The sequence below is a fragment of the Schistocerca serialis genome, chromosome 4, assembly GCF_023864345.2.
Source record: "Schistocerca serialis cubense isolate TAMUIC-IGC-003099 chromosome 4, iqSchSeri2.2, whole genome shotgun sequence".
Taxonomy (NCBI): domain Eukaryota; kingdom Metazoa; phylum Arthropoda; class Insecta; order Orthoptera; family Acrididae; genus Schistocerca; species Schistocerca serialis.
In genome coordinates this window covers 48,034,037-48,054,785 of record NC_064641.1, presented here as the reverse complement: position 1 = coordinate 48,054,785, position 20,749 = coordinate 48,034,037, and the positions used below count along the sequence as shown (strand labels likewise).

The 20,749-nt window shown below is 37.0% G+C and overlaps 1 protein-coding gene across 1 annotated transcript in view; it reads left to right on the top strand.

The window, feature by feature from the left end:
* Positions 1-20,749, top strand: part of LOC126473984 (neural-cadherin-like) — a 76,637-nt gene that overhangs the window by 24,141 nt on the left and 31,747 nt on the right. Inside the window, exon 2 of the mRNA XM_050101372.1 lies at positions 3,980-4,337. Coding sequence (XP_049957329.1) covers positions 4,336-4,337 — 2 coding nt within the window. The 5' untranslated portion in view covers positions 3,980-4,335. The remainder of the gene's footprint in view (positions 1-3,979; positions 4,338-20,749) is intronic.

Below are 20,749 nucleotides of genomic sequence, written 5' to 3'. Positions count from 1 at the left end.
CATTCCACAACTTTTTTACTCTTACATTATCAGATCCGAAGGAGTGAAGACTGTCCCTTAAAAAGGTGTTAAGAGCATTTTTATCAGCCATTTTAAATAGATATACTTTGCATTTATTTTTGATGGTTGTAGGTGTTACGGTATTCAGCCTAGCAGCAACTGCCTTGTGGTCACTAATCCCTGTATCCGTCACAATACGCACTATTTGTCCAGGATTATTTGTTGCTAAAAGGTCAAGTATGCTTTCGCAGCCATTTATGCTTCGAGTGGGCTCATGAACTAATTGTTCAAAATAATTTTCTGAGAAAGCATTCAGTACAATTTTGGATGACATTTTATGCCTGCCGCCGGCTTTAAACATATAATTTTTCCAGCATATTGATGGTAGATTAAAGTCACCACCTACTATAATTGTATGAGTGGGGTATTTATTTGAAACTACCTTACCGTGTTTTACCTGCTCACTTTTAGACGGAAATCCCTTCTGTGGTTTCCTGAGTCCCTCTAACCTAAAAAAACACCCAGTTCCTTCCACACAGCCACCGCTACCCATGTAGCCATCTCCTGTGTGTAGTGGACTCCTGACCTATTAAGTGGAACCCGGAACCCACCACCCGATGGCGCACGTCAAGGAATCTGCAGCCTACACGGTCACAGAACCGCATGAGCCTCTGATTCAGACCCTCCACTCTGCTATGCACCATAGGACAACAGTCAGTTCTGTTGACGATGCTGCAGATGGTGAGCTCCGCCTTAATCTTGGAAGCAAGATAGGCAGTCTTTACCATTTCCTCTAGCCGCTTGAAACCAGACAGAATCTGCTCCAATCCAAAGTGACAACCGTCATTTGTACCAACATGAGCCACCAACTGCAGTTGGCTGCACCCTGTACACTTCATGGCATCTAGAAGCACCCTTTCCATATCCGGAATGACTCCCCCCAGAATGCACATGGAGTGCCTACTGACTTCCTTCCCCTCCTTGGCAGCCATGTTCCTAAGGGGCCCCATTACGCGCCTAACATTAGAGCTCCCAACTACCAGCAAACCCACCCTCTGTGAATGCCCAGACCTTGCGGGCCTGGAAGCTTCCTCTGGAACAGGGTGGATGACTGCATTCGTCTCAGAGACATCATCAGCCACAGATAACGCCTGAAACCTGTTCATCAAATGAACTGGGGAGGCCCTACGATCGGCCCCTCAGAAAGGTTTTCACTGCCTGCCAGACTTTGGAATGATCTCCCACTCGACCACGGGTGAGGGGTCAACCTCAGTGCAGGCAGTACCCGGGGCAGCCACAGCAATGGACCAATCAGAGGACACGTGGGACGTGCTCATTGTCCCTTGCATCCCCAAGTCCGATCCAACACAGTGACAAGCTGTGTGACAGAAGTTGTTGTGGTCTTCAGTGCAGAGACTGGTTTGATGCAGCTCCCCATGCTACTCTATCCTGTCCAAGCTTCTTCATCTCCCAGAACCTACTGCAACCTACATCCTTCTGAATCTATTTAGTGTATTCATCTCTTGGTCTCCCTCTATGATTTTTACCCTCCACGCTGCCCTCCAATACTCAATTGGTGATCCTTTGATGCCTTAGAATATGTCCTACCAACCAATCCCTTCTTCTAGTCAAGTTGTGCCACAAATTTCTCGTCTCCCCAATTCTGTTCAATACCTCCCCATTAGTTATGTGATCCACCCATCTAATCTTCAGCAGTCTTCTGTAGCACCACATTTCAAAAGCTTCTATTCTCTTCTTGTCTAAACTATTCATCAACCACGTTTCACTTCCATACATGGTTACACTCCATGCAAATACTTTCAGAAACGACTTCCTGACACTTAAATCAATGCTCAATGTTAACAAATTTCTCTTCTTCAGAAACGCTTTCCTTGCCATTGCCAGTCTACATTTTATATCCTCTCTACTTCAACCATCATTAGTTATTTTGCTCCCCAAATAGCAAAACTCCTTTACTACTTTAAGTGTCTCATTTCCTAATCTAATTCTCTCAGCATCACCCGATTTTATTCGACTACATTCCACTATCCTCGTTTTGCTTTTGTTGATGTTCATCTTATATCCTCCTTTCAAGACACTGTCCATTCCGTTCAGCTGCTCTTCCAGGTGCTTTGCTGTCTGACAGAATTACAGTATCATTGGCGAACCTCAGAGTTTTTATTTCTGTTCCATGGATTTTAATTCCTACTTCAAATTTTTCTTTTGTTTCCCTTACTGCTTGCTCAATATACAGATTGATTAACATCAGGAATAGGCTATAACCCTGTCTCCCTCCCTTCCCAACCACTGCTTCCCTTTCATGCCCCTCGACTCTTACACCTGCCATATGGTTTTGGTACAAATTGTAAATAACCTTTCGCTCCCTGTATTTTACCCCTGCCACCTTCAGAATTTGAAAGAGCGTATTCCAGTCAACATTGTCAAAAGCTTTCTCTAAGTCTACAAATGCCAGAAACATAGGTTTGCCTTTCCTTAAACTATTTTGTAAGATAAGTCGTAGTATCAGTATTGCCTCATGTGTTCCAACATTTCTATGAAATCCAAACTGATCTTCCGCGAGGTCAGCTTATTTACTAACAATCATTAATGTCCTCAGAGTTCACAAGCTCCACATTGCTCCATCAATCACCACTGACAAGATGTCATATTAATAAATATACCATGAGTCACATGCAATGACATAGCCTGTTTTTATTCAAAAAGGCAGTTTGCCATCTAAAAGGTGAAATTCTACCTCATGCTGGTATCTTGTCAACCGTTTTTCTTGACCTAAGCTAAAATGTTTGTAGTGCACTATGAGTACTTACCACTAGCAATCATTCCCGTTACTTCAGCTGGACCGTCAATAATCATTTACAACCTTCTGATGTGAATGGTTGTAACTTCTTGCAGAATCATACTCAGCCTTTGAACACCTTTCACTGTTTTTGCACCTCTGTCACAGTGGGTAAATGTACTTTACTTTGGTCAATGCCCCAGCGATCTGCAATGGTATTAAGCTCCCTTCCTATGTTATCTCTGGTGTGAGAATCTAGAAAAGACTTCGTAGCAAGAACTCCATGTTCCAGCTGGAATTCAGGACACAACCAACGAGGTGTGAAACTCAGGATGTGGGTTAATACCTTGTTGCTCAGAGTAATAAAACAAGTCAAAACAAGAGAATAAAAGGTTAGTTAAGGCTTTGATACATAACTTGGATTTTTTCCTTCTCCATCACCAGAAATTTGAATTCTGCACTACAAACAAATAGCAAACTTATTATTGTCTCTGTTCATTTCGAAACATCCCCAAATTACATGTTTTGTAGTTTATCTTGAAATTAACGAATTATTTTCAACAGTAACCTCAAATAACAAGTGAAAGTACTCAGAGAAGTCATATAGTCAAGTTAGTTAATCAATATCACATTTGCTGACTTCACTAATGAATGACGATGACTGAATTTACCGGTCATCTGCACCTGGCCTTTGCAATCTCATTCAGACCTACATATTATGGCATGCTCTGGGGCAATGTTCAGCCAAATAACTGGTTACTGGATATTCAGCTGTCTGGCTTAGGGATGAACAAATATCTGGTATCCAGCCAAACTGCTATCCATTTCATCTCTAATTTTAATTTTGTCCACATTTTCTTCTTTTAAAATTACTAAAAGCTTTTCCTATTATTGTATAAGAATTACTTTTGTTCTTTGACACTTGTTGCATATCAGTATCAACATTTATTTTTATTTGTGTTCTTTTTTAACATTATCCATAACTAAGTTATGTCTACACTTCTGCATAAGTATTACTGTCACTACACATCATTTCAACTATCTTTGTGTAAGAAGCGCACATCATATTCATCTATGAGACTGTATTTTCACTTTTCATTTACTTTGTGTTCAGTAAGTATATTTTATGTTGCATATAAATTTTCAGTAACAATGAACACCTCATAAAACTCTTATCAATAGGCTGTATGGACGACATTAGGTTGGATGGAAGGGTGCTCCCACTGCCTCCATCAGTGAATGTCGCACAGTGGGGACAAGCAACTGCAGCTCTGAATGTGGAACATGGCTGTGGCTACTCTGACTGCAGTACTGGTTTTTGCCAAGAACCACTAATATACGCCAGTGAGATACTGAACAAATATCATTGCATATAAGTCTCTTTCATATTTTGTTTCCAGTAATAAAAAATAATTCTCTTCTGGTATGAATATGATTTTTTGAATGTGGAACATGGCTGTGGCTACTCTGACTGCAGTACTGGTTTTTGCCAAGAACCACTAATATACGCCAGTGAGATACTGAACAAATATCATTGCATGTAAGTCTCTTTCATATTTTGTTTCCAGTAATAAAAAATAATTCTCTTCTGGTATGAATATGATTTTTCACAATGAAAGAGTAATATGTGAGGGTACAACTTTGACTACATTTCATAGTGATAGCGAGACATACAGAGTAGAAAGTGGAGACTGTATTTTCACTCTACAGCAGAGTGTGCACTGGAAATTCAATATCTGAAATCTTTCCCAGTAGTCACAGTGGTAGTTTGCAGCTCTTAAACTGGGAAAATCAAGGAGGGAACACATGTAATGGAATAGATCTGAACCACGTTTGTAAAGACAAAAGCTCTGTTGTGTCTGACTGTACAAACATTACTCTATGATACCACGACCAGGACTGACTTTTTATGTCTGCTTGTGTCTGTATATGTGTGGGTGGATATGTGTGTGTGTGCGCGCGAGTGTATACCCGTCCTTTTTTCCCCCTAAGGTAAGTCTTTCCGCTCCCGGGATTGGAATGACTCCTTACCCTCTCCCTTAAAACCCACTTCCTTTCGTCTTTCCCTCTCCTTCCCTCTTTCCTGACGAAGCAACCGTTTGTTGCGAAAGCTTGAATTTTGTGTGTATGTTTGTGTTTGTTTGTGTGTCTATCGACCTGCCAGCGCTTTCGTTCGGTAAGTCACATCATCTTTGTTTTTAGATATATTTTTTATATATTTCACTGTACAAAGTGTATTATATTTTGAATATATATGTAAACAGGTAAGGTAGGGAATACATTACACATTAACAGGCAAATAGCCTTAAAATAGCACAAATAGTGGGATCTGCTATGAGAGTGGAATTTTGGATTTCCACTTCTACAATATTTCTGAGATTTAGAAGAGTCTACCAAGAGCTTTCTGGAAACTTAAATTTTCTAATTTTTTGGTTGTGTAACTAAAATGTTATTCCAGTAAAATAATACAATTTTGGAAACAGAAAAATTGGTGTACAAAACTATGACACCAGATTTTTGAAAGGCTTATATTTTAAGTTTTGAAGATTCCAGAAAGCAACAGTTTTCAACAAAGGTTATTTTTTAATTACAAATACTTCAGAAAAAGTAAAATGTTCTTCGGATAGAAGAAAATGGATTTTAAATGTAGTATGCCAGCCATACAACAAACAGTTATTAGTGGCATTAATTCTAAATGCACACATTTTAAGTAAATTGTGAATTTGGAACATTTAATTAAATTGAATGTTTTTGCATAAACTATTCATACTATTGTTTCCTGCATCATCTAAACTATACACTGAATAATAAGGTTTTGGAAAGTATAGCTGGGGTAAGAATTTGTATATATCCTATATGCATAGTTTATACATTATAAAGTACGCCAAGTGATATGTAGACAATATGGAATAGATCATTGTCAGGAGTGACTGAAAGTCTCAAAAAGACTACAAATCATGTTTGCATTTAGTGCAATTTCAGTTTGCAATGAGATCTTCCAGGAATAACGGCATTACATCGCCAGTCTCATATATGACGGGGCGGGTGACAAGAGTTAAAGGATATTTGAAAGGAAAAATGATAGTTCAGGTCAAATGTGAAATAATAGTAAGACAAAGAGGCATACACCAGTTACAAAATAGGGTGAGGCAGATGGTTTAAGCCATTTGCTCTAAGGCAAAAGTAAATTACTAGAGAGAGAGGCAAGATGGGCTAGTCATCAGCCTGTAGGAGATGCCGAAGACAAGAGGGTGAGATTCACAAGTATTTCTCTGCAGCCATACATATGAGGCAGTCACATGTCTTGTCTTCCATGCCTCATGAGTGGTTATTAACATATTGCTTGGGTACACTGCATCTTAGCATGGGTTCCGCACTGCCCTCAAACTTGGGCCCATCAATCCAGTACTCATAAAACAGCACATGTACTTGGCTAGAATGACTGGGTATAGAAAGTGAAATCTTAATGAGAAATTTAAAAATAATGATAAATTTATTAATTTTAAGGGGATCATGTGATGACTGACAGGCCTGGATTGTACTGTATTACAGGTTGTTGTTGTTGTTGTTGTGGTCTTCAGTCCTGAGACTGGTTTGATGCAGCTCTCCATGTTACTCTATCCTGTACAAGCCTCTTCATCTCTCAGTACCTACCGCAGCCAAAATCCTTCTGAATCTGTTTAGTGTATTCATCTCTTGGTCTCCCTCTACGATTTTTACCCTCCACGCTGCCCTCCAATACTAAATTGGTGATCCTTTGATGCCTCAGAACATGTCCTACCAACCGATCCCTTCTTTTAGTCAAGTTGTGCCACAAACTTCTCTTCTCCCCAATCCTATTCAGTACTTCCTCATTAGTTATGTGATCTACCCATCTAATCTTCAGCATTCTTCTGTAGCACCACATTTCAAAAGCTTCTATTCTCTTCTTGTCCAAACTATTTATCATCCATGTTTCACTTCCATACATGGCTACACTCCATACAAATACTTTCAGAAACGACTTCCTGACACTTAAATCTATATTTGATGTAAACAAATTTCTTTTCTTCAGAAATGCGTTCCTTGCCATTGCCAGTCTACGTTTTATCTCCTCTCTACTTCAACCATCATCAGTTATTTTGCTCCCCAAATAGCAAAACTCCTTTACTACTTTAAGTGTCTCATTTCCTAATCTAATTCCCTCAGCATCACCCGACTTAATTTGACTACATTCCATTATCCTCGTTTTGCTTTTGTTGATGTTCATCTTATATCCTCCTTTCAAGACACTGTCCATTCCGTTCAACTGCTCTTCCAAGTCCTTTGCTGTCTCTGACAGAATTACAATGTCATCAGCAAACCTCAAAGTTTTTATTTCTTTTCCATGGATTTTAATACCTACTCCAAATTTTTCTTTTGTTTCCTTTACTGCTTGCTCAATATACAGATTAAATAACATTGGGGATAGGCTACAGCCCTGTCTCAGTCCCTTCCCAACCACTGCTTCCCTTTCATGCCCCTCGATTCTTATAACTGCCATCTGGTTTCTGTACAAATTGTAAATAGCCTTTCGCTCCCTGTATTTTACCCTTGCCACCTTTAGAATTTGAAAGAGAGTATTCCAGTCAACATTGTCAAAAGCTTTCTCTAAGTCTACAAATGCTAGAAACGTAGGTTTGCTCTTCCTTAATCTAGCTTCTAAGATGAGTCGTAGGGTTAGTATTGCCTCACGTGTTCCAACATTTCTACGGAATCCAAACTGATCCTCCCAGAGGTCGGCTTCTACTAGTTTTTCCATTCGTCTGTAAAGAATTCGTGTTAGTATTTTGCAGCTGTGACTTATTAAACTGATAGTTCAGTAATTTTCACATCTGTCAACACCTGCTTTCTTTGGGACTGGAATTATTATATTCTTCTTGAAGTCTGAGGGAATTTCGCCTGTTTCATACATCTTGCTCACCAGATGGTAGAGTTTTGTCAGGACTGGCTCTCCCAAGGCCGTCAGTAGTTCCAATGGAATGTTGTCTACTCCGGGGGTCTTGTTTCGACTGAGGTCTTTCGGTGCTCTGTCAAACTCTTCATGCAGTATCACATCTCCCATTTCATCTTCATGTACTTCCTCTTCCATTTCCATAATACTGTCGTCAAGTACATTGCCCTTGTATAGACCTTCTACATACTCCTTCCACCTTTCTGCTTTCCCTTCTTTGCTTAGAACTGGGTATTACAGGTATGCACATAATAAAGAGCTAAAAGGAAAAAAAATAGTATTTACATTAGTAGTGGTGTAATTACAACAGAATTAAAATAATATGCAAATACTGACAAGAGAATAGTACAAACTGACATTGAAGTAATTGAACCAGTGGTTTTTTAATATATATATGTGTGTGTGTGTGTGTGTGTGTGTGTGCGTGTCTGTATATGTGTGGATGGATATGTGTGTGTGTGCGAGTGTATACCCGTCCTTTTTTCCCCCTAAGGTAAGTCTTTCCGCTCCCGGGATTGGAATGACTCCTTACCCTCTCCCTTAAAACCCACTTCCTTTCGTCTTTCCCTCTCCTTCCCTCTTTCCTGATGAGGCAACAGTTTGTTGCGAAAGCTTTAATTTTGTGTGTATGTTTGTGGTTGTTTGTGTGTCTGTCAACCTGCCAGCACTTTCATTTGGTAAGTCACATCATCTTTGTTTATATATATATATATATATATATATATATATATATATATATATATATATATATATATATATATATATATATATAAAAAAACAAAGATGAGGTGACTTACCGAACAAAAGCGCTGGCAGGTCGATAGACACACAAACATACACACAAAATTCAAGCTTTCGCAACAAACTGTTGCCTCATCAGGAAAGAGGGAAGGAGAGGGGAAGACGAAAGGAAGTGGGTTTTAAGGGAGAGGGTAAGGAGTCATTCCAATCCCGGGAGCGGAAAGACTTACCTTAGGGGGAAAAAAGGACGGACAGGTATACACTCGCACACACGCACATATCCATCCACACATACAGACACAAGCAGACATATATATATATATATATATATATATATATATATATATATATAGGCCAACTGAAGAAAAGTAATAAAGGGCGGAGTGTTTTTGGTACACTAAATAGGATTTAAAAAAATAGGTTTCCAATAAGACTGAAAAGGACGGCTCACCATCAGACAATACTATCAGTTTTGACATGCAGACCATAACTGATCTCTGTAGGAGGAATTTATGCAGTAATATACCATATATCAAATTATTGATGATTATGATGATGATGATGATGAAGATGAAGTGTGGGAGCCATGTTAAACGCTGTTGGTAAGGGTAATATGAACAGTTGTGATTTGGACAACATTATAAGTAGAAAAACCTTGAGTCTGGCCATGAAAGTTTCAATGACAGTCCAGTTGACAGTGCATTGCCATCAAAAGGGTAGTAAACAATTTGAACTTGTCATAAATGTTCACAGTTCATATAGATTTTACATTGCAGAGTGTTCAATTTTGAGTCATCAGTCATCTTACTGGGTTGATGTTGCCTGCCATGAACTCCTCTCTCCTGTGCTAATCTCTTAATCTCATACAAGCACTAGCTAACCAATGTCTTCAACCGTTTGTTGGATGCATTAAAATCTCAGTCTTCGTCTACAGTTTATCCAGCTCCCTCTAGTACCATGAAACTTACTCCCTGATGTCTTAATACATATCTTATCATCCAGTCCCATCTTACTGTCAGTGTTTTCCATATGTTCCCTTCTTCATTGGTTCTTATCAATCCACCTAATATTCAACATTCTTTAGCACCCCACCTTAAATACTTCAACTCTCTTCTGTTTTGGTTTTAGCATAGTCCTTGATACATCATCATATTCTCAGAAATTTCTTCCTCAAATTAAGACCTATGTTCGGTACTGATAGACACCTCTTGGCCAGGAATGCTCTTTTCCCATGTGCTAATCTACATTTTATGCCCTCCTTTCTTCACCCATCATGGATTTTTTGCTTCTGAGGTAGCAGAATTCCCTAACTTCATGATCACCAATTTTGATGTTAAGTTTCTCACTATTCTGATTACCTTTGTCTTTTTCTGGTTTACTCTCAATCCATATTCTGTACTCATTATGCTTCATTCCATTCAACAGATCCTGAAATTCTTCTTCACCTTCACTAAAGAAAGCAGTGTCATCAGTGAATTTTATCATTGATATCCTTCCACTGTGAATTCTGATCCCACTCTTGAACCTTTATTTTGCTTCCATAATTGTTTCTTTAATGTATAGATTGAACAGTAGGGTCAAAAGACTGCATCCCTGTCTTGCACATCTTTTAATCCAAGCACTTTGTTCCTTGTCTTCCAATCTTATTGTTCCGTCTTGGTTCTTGCACATTTTGTACATCAGCTGTCTTTCCCCACAGCTTACTCCTATTTTTCTCAGAATTTCGAACATCTTGCACCATTTTACTTGTCAGAAGCTTTTTCCAGGTCAATAAATCCTATGAATGTGTGTGACGTTTTTCTTTAGTCTTGTTTCCATCATCAAGCACAATGTCAGCAGGGACTCTCTGATGCCTTTATCTTTCCTAAAGCCCCCTCAGTTTTCATTTTCATTCTTCTGTATATTATTCCTGTCAGCAATTTGGACACGTAAGCTGTTATGCTGATTGTATGGTAGTTCTCACAATTGTCAGCCAGTGCTATCTTTGGAATCATGTGGATGATGTTTTCTCAAAAGTCTGATGGTATGTTGCCAGTCTCACATATTCTACACACCAACTTGAACAGTTATTTGGTTGCTGCTGCCCCTAATGATTTTAGAAATTATGATGGAGTGTTATCTATCCTTTCCACCTAATTCTATCTTAAGTCTTCCAAACCATAATACTTGTTCCCCTATCTCTTCCTTATCCACTCCATTTTCTAATGTGTTATGAAACAGTTCAGTTCCTCCCCCTCATAGAGACCTTCAGTGTACTCCACCTATCTGCTCTCTCCCTTGTGTTTAACGGTAGAATTCTAATTTCTCTCTCAGATTTACTGCCCTTACTTTTAATTTTACCAGGGTTGTGCTGACATTTCTATATGCTGAGTCAGTCATTCTGATGATCATTTCTTTTTCTACTTCTTCACATTTGTCCGACAGCCATTTTGCCTTGGCTTTCCTGCATTTCCCAGTTATTTCATTCCTTCTTGGTTTACGTCCTTTATTCCTGACTTTCCCTGGACATATTTGTACTACTTTCTCTCCTGCTTTTTTGTTTGAAGTATTTCTTCTGACACCAAAGGTTTCTTCACAGTTACCACCTTGATACCTATGTCTGCCTTTCCAACATCTGTGATTGCTCTTTTCATAGATGTGCACTACACTTCAGCTGGACTCCCTACTGTGTTATTCCTTAACAGAGTATCCACATCATTAACAAACTTAAAACGTGTCTCACCCTTCCTCAGTACTTCAGTATCCCACTTCCTTTCACACTGATTCTTCCATATGATTCTCTTTAACTTCAGTCTCCTCCTCATCATTACTAAATTGTGACCTGAGTCTAGTTTGTAAGTGTACATAATGAAATGAACTTGTATTAAAAATCACGTATTACTGATCGTCTTGTGTAAGTCAATAACTTACACATTACATGTGATGGCTGATTTTGTTGAGTATGATGTCAATTAGTTTACTTTTGTTAGCACATATTCAGTAATTTAATATGGACATGTTATGTGATATAAATTCTCAGATCTCCTGTAGACAACTCCTTAAGCCTCTAGATATACTAACAAGAGTCTCAGTATTCATTTATGCCATTTTTAATGTCCACTGCACATTTTCAACATACACATTTATAAATTTACAGCATCCAATTTCTGTTGCTGGGATGTTCTGTACATTATTTACATCAAACTGCCTAAACACTAGTCATTGAAGTAGTTTGGTAACTATGTTACACTTCTAGCAGCGAAAGATTCTAGCTCCTTACATTTCCTACCATACAATAAGACTGAAGTGTCATCTGCATAGCTTATTAGTTTCTTTGCATGGAGCCATCACAATGATGGCTTTTGCAAACATCAGGCGTTAATAACCTGACAATAATTACACTTATTACTTTATAGCCAATATGCTTTTAGTCATAGCACAAGTTGCGCCTTAAAACATTTTTCTATCACAAACATTTTAATTTTGTGTTCAAAGCATTCCCCTTATATGCCCTTAGAGATTATGGTAACTAATTAAACCAAATCAAACTAATGATGCATGGGCTTTGATCTGACACTTTTAATTTTATTCTCTCCTGGAAGTAGTTATATTTTATCCTGATGTTATGATCTTCTACATCACTGCTGTTGATAATTTCCATTGATTGGCCCATGAAAAAAGTAATTAATTTAAATATGTGTAAAGAATATATTGTTATATTCTTTTTAAGTGGACATCAGCTTTATCGCCCCATAATTCAACCCCATAGTTAAAAAAGGGGTAAATCATTCCATTGTATACCATTTTTAATGTTTGACTAGGAATTGTGTTTGCTATGAGCTGGCTAAGGAGATATAAGCTATTAATGATTTTTCAACATACAAAATTAATGTGGTCTGTCCAATGCACATTTTCTACATACACATTTATAAATTTACAGCATCCAGTTTCTGTTGCTGAGATGTTCCATACATTATTTACATAACTGCTTAGACATTGGTCATTGAAGTAGTTTGATAATTATGTTACACCTCTAACAGCAAAAGATTCTAGCTCCTTACATTTCCTACCATACAATAAGATGAAGTGTCATCTGCATAGCTCATTATATGTATGGGAGTTAATGGATTGTGCAATGTTGTTAATATTTGTGAGAAAGGGACCAAAGGCTCAGACCTGAGGTACACCTTGTATACTGTTTCACTAATGGACTGAAAGTTTATAAATTTATCATATAATACGTATGCCTGTTTACTGCATTGCTTAAGATTCAACAGTATGTTGCTAGAAGATGCATGGATGATCCTCAGTATGGAGGGATTTTCTGTTTTTATTTTTTTATTTTTTTTTATTTTTTTTAAATTTTTTTTAGAAGTAACATGTGGTTTAACATGTCAAAAGCTTTCATCAGATCTACAAATATATCTGTAGTCTGCATCCTCTGATTGAATACATTACACTTCATGCAATAACTGTGAAACTGCTGTGATCATACTTGATGAGTTCATTACCATACTGCTCAAAGCACTGTTCACCTTTCGGGCCTTAAGCTATGGACATTTAACCTGCTGGAACAACCTATCACCTTCAGAAAAGGCATCATGCATGAAGAGGTGCCTGTGGTCCACAATAATGTTCACCTAGTCCACAGCTGACTCCTTTATGTACTACCAAAGGGCCCATGGAAGTACAGGGGTGCTCATCCTGAAACGCCAGGTCACAACAATCTGCCATTTATTAAAGTTGCTTACGTCAGTGGATTTCTCCATTTGCAGCCCTTATAATCACTAGAATGATTACCCATTAATACCTTCTCCACTTATATACTTCCATTACCTCATCAATTACCCACATTGCCAACATGAAGCAAGCAGTTTCATTGTGGGCAGTGGTCATAACGTTTTTGCTCATCAGCATGAATGTAGCTAATGTCTGGAAGTAGTACACAGTTCTTAGATTAGATTTACTTTCATTCCAATTGATTCGTAGTGAGGAGGTCCTCCCAGATGTAGAACATGTCAGAAAAACAACAATACATCACTAATATTTACAACTCAAACAAATAAGCTAATGTACCATTCCACAGGTCCCAAGTGGAATGATCGTCATTTTTTTATGAAGACTATATGAAAGAATCATTTTACAAATACTAATGCACTGAATTTAAAATAAAAAAAGTTTATTTATTTATTTATTTATAAGGTAATAAATGAGTTATACAACTACTATAATACTTATTTACAATGAACACATTACTGCACTGAAATGGTGCAGAAGTTAGATTGTACTTACACACACACCCACACACACACACACACACACACACACACTTATTTGCAATGAACACATTACCACACTGAAATTGTGCACAAGTTATATTGTACTTACATATACACAGACACACACACACACACACACACACACACACACACACAAAAATCAGTTGGTTCTACTGAGAAATTCATCAATGGAGTAGAAGGAGTTGGCCACCAATAAATTATTTAGGCTTCTCTTAAACTGAATTTCATTGGTTGTTATGCTTTTTATGGCTGCTGGTAAGTTATTGAAAATGTGTGTTCCTGAATAATGCACACCTTTTTGTACAAGACCAAGTCACTTTAAATCCTTGTGAAGATTATTCTTATTTCTAGTATTGATTCCATGAATTGAGCTGTTGGTTTGAAAAAGTGATATATTTTTAATGACAAATTTCATTACAGAATAAATATATTGGGAAGCAGTAGTTAGTATCCCTAGTTCCCTAAACAGGCTTGTGCAGAATGTTCTTGGGTTCACACCACATATAACTGTTACTGCATGTTTTTGTGCCCAGAAAACTTTAGCTTGGCTTGATGAATTACCCCGAAAAATAATCCCATATGACATTATAGAATGAAAGTAAGCATAGTATGCCAGCTTTTTCATTTTTATATCCCCTATGTCTGACACAATTCGCATTGCAAATAGAGATTTATTAAGACGCTTCAGCAGTTCTGTGGTGTGCTTTTCCCAGTTGAATTTATTATCAAGCTGTAATCCCAAGAATTTAACGCTGTCCACTTCTTCTATCTGCTCATCATCATATGTTAGGCAAATACTCGTGGGACACCCTTTACAAGTTCTGAGCTGCATGTAGTGTGTTTTTTCAAAGTTTAGTGACAAGGAATTGGCTAGGAACCAGTGATTAATGTCCACAAATATTTTATTAGCTGATCTTTCTAAGGATACACTTGATTTGCTATTTATTGCAATGTTTGTATCTTCGGCAAACAAAAAGAACATGGCATCTGGTAATGTTACTGATGAACGGTCGTTGATATACATCATAAAAAGTAAGGGCCCTAAAATGGAACCTTTTGGGACCCCACATGTAATTAGTTCCCAGTTGGATGATGCTTGATAGCTTGATACATGTATCTTTTCTAATAACACCCTTTGTTTCCTGCCAGAGATATAAGATTTGAACCATGTTGCAGCATTTCCTGTTACACTATAATATTCTGATTTACTTAAAAGGATATTGTGATTTACACAGTCAAATGCCTTTGACAGATCACAAAATATACCAGTGGCCTGCAACTTTTTATCTAATGAATTAAGCACATTTTCACTGTAAGCGTAGATAGCCTTCTCAATATCAGAATCCTTTAGAAATCCGAACTGTGACTTTGACAGTATGTTATTTGAGATAAGATGATTATAAAGCCGATTGTACATTACTTTTTCTAACATTTTTGAGAATGCTGGCAAAAGTGAAATTGGACAGAAATTTGATGCTATTGCTTTATCTCCCTTCTTAAACAGTGGCTTAACTTCAGCACATTTTAACCATTCAGGAAATATTCTACTGATAAACAACTGGTTGCACAGATAGCTTAATATGTTACTTAACTCAGAATCACATTCTTTAATTAGCTTTGTTGATATTTCATCATACCCACTAGATGTTTTTGATTTTAAAGATTTTATGATGGACATTATTTCTGCTGGGATAGTGAGGGTTAAATTCATATAATGGAAGTTACTTAAAGTGTTTCGTCTGAGGTATTCCTTAGCAGCAGCTACAGAACCTGACAACTACATCTTTTCCGTAATAGTTATGAAATGTTTGTTAAAAAGTTCTGCAACACTATACACATCTGTCACCAATGTATCATTTACTCTTAATGCTATTTGTCCCTCTTCATGTTTGGTTCTACCGGTCTCCTCCTTCACTATATCCCATATTGTCTTTATTTTGTTATCTTATATGACTATCTTTTCCTTGTAATATATTTGCTTTGATGTCTGTATTACAATCTTTAATATTTTGCAGTATTTCTTGTAATGTGATATAGCATCAACATTGGAACTGTTTCAGATTGACAGATACAGTTTTCTTTTTGTTTTACAAGATACCCCTATTCCTTGAGTAATCCATGGCTTCTTTGTAGACTTTGCTCTAACCTTGGTAAGTTTTTGGGGAAAACACTGTTCGAATAAGGTAAGCACTTTATTAGCAAAAGTGTTATATTTTTCATTCATGCCATGAGCACTGTTAACATCAGTCCAGTGAATGTCTCTGAGGAGTGCCCTAAAATAATCAATTTTTGGCTTACTGATTACCCTCTTGAGCTCAGATTTAACAGATTTTATATCCTGTTCAGTGTTAACATTTAACAGAAGGAACTGCATGTCATGATCTGAGAGGCCATTGACTATTTGTTTTGTAATATAATTTTGTTCATTGGAGTTTTCTACAAAGATATTATCAATGGCTGTTTGTGAGCAATTGGCTACCCTAGTGGGGAACTTTACAGTGGCAATTAAGTTGAATGATAGTGTTACTAACTCAAATAAGTTCTTATTGGGAGAGTCACCAGCAACCACTATTTCTTTGTTTTTGGTTGTTAAATGGGCCAGGACAGCTTCAAGGTGGTGTATGAACAGATTAAAGTTACCTGCAGGTGCTCAATTTACACTTAATATTATGAAGGATTTTTTGTGAAATTCTGCTTCTGTTGCACATGCTTCCACATGCTGTTCTAGGCAAAATTTATGAATGTCTATGTTCTTAAATTTATGACAGTTCCTGATGAATGTGGCAACTCCTCCTTTCTCCATTTCTGATATACAAAAGTGAGATGCTAACCAAAACCCTGTAACACTTAAAAGTTCTATACCAGTGGCCACATGATGTTCAGAGAGGCAGATTATGTCAGCTGGGTTTGAGGACTCTAATTCATCTATGCAAATAATTAATTCATTAATTTTATTTCTCAGTCCTCGAATATTTTGATGCAATAAAGATAGCTGACTTTTCACATTGACAGAGTTAAAATTGTGTAGAGTTAAAATATCTACTGACTGTTGAAAATTCTAAACCAGTGGCTGTTTATGCTAATGTAATAAGCTAGAATTATGTTTTTTTAGTTTCTTTCTCAAACTGAAGGTTTGTCTCAGTCCTAAACTCTCTTAAAATTTGGTTTCTTTCTGTCCTCACTACCCTAAAAAAGGGGAGTAAACAGATACAAGCATAACTCTCAATAGTCACAGAAACACAGAAAGAGAATATGGATTACGTCATTAAATACAATGAAAACCTTATCTTTGAAAATTGCACAATCAACATCCAGAAGTATTACTTGCAGTGGAGTATGAAACTGTCACTCAACATGTGCATTACTTCAAAATCTGTGCGTAGTATGTACCTTGAACACACATCAATGATCTAGAAGAATGAGAGCTGAATTAATGTTCTGGGTATATATTATGAGGTTCACAGCTGCACATTGATCAAGTAGATTGTCATGGGGTTCAAAAATGAGCTTGTCCAATCACTGCATAGCCACATACTATGTATGGAGTCTATTTAAACTAGTCACAATAAACAATAAAACCCTGTGTTTAAGGTAACTCTTTAAGAGAAGCAGATGGAAGTATATTGTGAATGGTGTGCATGATGTTTATGTAGTGCCACTAAAAATCTTGGTGGTACATTATTGATTTAACATATGAACATTGTAAATACAGCATTTTTAGAAACGCTTTGAATTGCAGACAGTTGATTTCAGAAGTAAAGGAATATGGCATGAACTCTGAGAGGAGCAAGCATTTAAGTGACAGATATCACCCCTGCTGATATTTTTGTGTGCTGTGAGGTTTTTTTTGCATGTTCAGTGGATTATATTTGTGACAACTTGCCATCATGTAGAACGCATCAGTGGGTTCACAAACAAAATACATTTTCTCTGTTAAAATAAGGCTACATGCTGGCCATTTATGTAAGTGATTTTTTCTGTCATAATCTTAATCTACAACAAAATCTGATGAATGTAATTCAACTACATACATACTAGCTACTCAGAAATTCAGCTATGGAGTAGAAGGAATTGTCAAGCAGAAATGATTTCCAGTTGTTTTTAAAACTATCATTATCTGCCCACATCTTTAATTCACACTGGAGATGGTTGAATATTTTTATACCTGCATACTTTGCTCCTTTTTATGCAATAACAGTAAGGTTCAGTTATGGATAGTGGATGCTGATTTTGTTCATAGGTGTGTGTGTGTGTGTGTGACTTTCAGATAGTCCCTGTTTTTTCACAACAAGTTACATAATGGATTGTAACATTTCTAACTTGGTTGTAGACTATTTTTCCTCAATGGCGCCTTCAAATCAATAGACTCGTGCCGAAAACTGTTTAATTAAGTTGGGAAACAACAGATGCCATGGGCATTGGCATATTTATTCCAATTTAAATCACCATTAAGCAATGGCCAGTCTTTATAATTAGCAGTACATTATTTATCGTTTAAATAGTAATCCTCATCTGATATTACCAGTCCAACTTCCATCAAAACAATGTTATCAGCCAAACAATATAAGTGATTTTATATCTTGTTACCAAATTGTGATTTAATAATGATGTGGTAGCTTTTGAACGAGTCCATTACTAACACCACTCTTCATATCACTTTCACAGATCACTGAGTGTTTACTGAGCTCACACATAATGATGTCCATATTATTATCCACTCATCAACATTCATGAGCTAATGACTATATGCACAACAATTTCTCACACAAAAGTTCATAAGGAAGACACAACACAGTAGAGGACTCAAATACATATACACATTATGCACATATAATCCCACATTTTCAGAATAAATGACATTGAAATGTTACTTATAAATAATCTGTCCAAATTTTTTAACATAGAAATATTAATTGGTGGGTATTTCAATGAAGGCTTGCCATGCCTGATTGTGGATAATGACACAGAGATGTTAGCAGTGACTAATTAGATGTGAACTGAGGTTTTTATGTCCACAGGGTAGTATATGAAGACTGGTGTATGAGTGTTTTGTCAGTTCATTAATTACATCTTAGTTTATAGTGGTAGAAAGGTTATATTTAGGAGTGGCATCAGCCTAATGAGTCCAACAATAGCTTGGTTTAACTGTTTAACGGTTCAAGCTACTATTTGCTTAATACACTGTATGCATTTGTAGTGGGTTATCCATTTTCAGTTAAAATTACCAGGTGTGTAATTTTGCTAAGTAAGTTAAATTAATAATAATAATAATAATACTTTATTCAACATTGAATGATTAATTGCATATGTATAAAAACAGGTTACTATTCTTGACACACAGCACAATAATACATTCTTCTGAATATGTCATTCATTAAGAAAATAATGAAATTACACATAAAACGGTGCTTAACACTATTTACATACTTTTTTTTAAAGCACTTCTTATTCTGCATGTAAGTATGGTATTCTCCTAATGTGTAAAATTATTTTGTAATAGGAATTTCTTTAGCTGAAAGTTAAGCTTCATTGTGGGTAGGGTCATAACTTTACTGGGCAGTGCATTGGCTAACTTTAAACCTGCATATTGTGGACTCTTTTCATAGAGTGATGTTCTGTAGCTGTTGATGTAAAATTTTTCTTTATTTCTGGTATTGTACTGGTACAAATCAGAACAAATGTTGGGTTGCAGTCTTTTAACAAGTAACATGGCTTTTACATTGTACATGTTTACTACGGTTAGTACACCAGTTTTTGGAAACAAGCCATGGCACGATTCCTTGTATTTTGCCCCACAGATGATTCTTGTAGCCCTTTTTGGAAGTAGCAATAGCTTATTTAGTTTTTCTTTGGTTGTTGCTCCCCAAATTTCTGTTCCGTAATTCAGGTGAGAGAAAAATAGAGCACAGTGTGCAGTCTTTAGGACAACAGTGTCTCTGCAGAACTTGCTAATCATATTAATTGCAAATATATTCTTAGTGTGATGTCACCACCAGACACCACACTTGCTAGGTGGTAGCCTTTAAATTGGCCGCAGTCCGTTAGTATACATCGGACCCGCGTGTCGCCACTATCAGTGATTGCAGACCGAGCACCACCACACGGCAGGTCTAGTCTAGAGAGACTCCCTAGCACTCGCCCCAGTTGTACAGCCGACTTTGCTAGCGATGGTTCACTGTCTACATACGCTTTCATTTGCAGAGACGACAGTTTAGCATAGCCTTCAGCTACGTCATTTGCTATGACCTAGCAAGGCGCCATGTTTAGTTACTATAGTTACTATCTTCAAGAATGTATTCTGAACAGATAATATTGTGAATCATGTACCGTCAAGAGCGACGTTCATCATTAATGGATTAAAGTTAAGCATCAAACTAATTACATCCGCTTTCTGAATTCTTATTCGTTGTCATGTTACAGACCTCATGTCAATATAGTTCTTCCCTCCTCTTGTGCCAACCTGCGTGAGCTAAAACGCGTGCATTTCGGCCTCCACTCGTAACAAGGTATTGGCTCTTCTGCTAACACAAAAATTAGATAACTTATATGCTAGAGTGTCAACACGTCCCATTTTAAATTGCTTTGAATAGTTAAGCCACAGAATTTTACACTAAACTCCGTTTTTACTAATTCATTGCTTATGTATAGTTTAATTTCATCATTAAAACTACTGTTGTTAAACTCCATGAGACATGTTTTACTACTGCTTACATTTAAGTGGCTCTCATTAAAGTACTGAACAATTTCATTTGTCACGTTATTACAGCAGGTCTCTAGTTCATTAAATGATCCCTTTTTACACACAATGGATGCATAATCCGCATTAAGAACTATTTTGAAACTCCGAGTGCAATATCTTATGTCATTTACATAAAACAAAAACAGAAGACAACCCAGTACTGAGCCCTGGGGCACTCCATATTTTATATTACTGATTTTGGATTTGTGAACACCACTTTC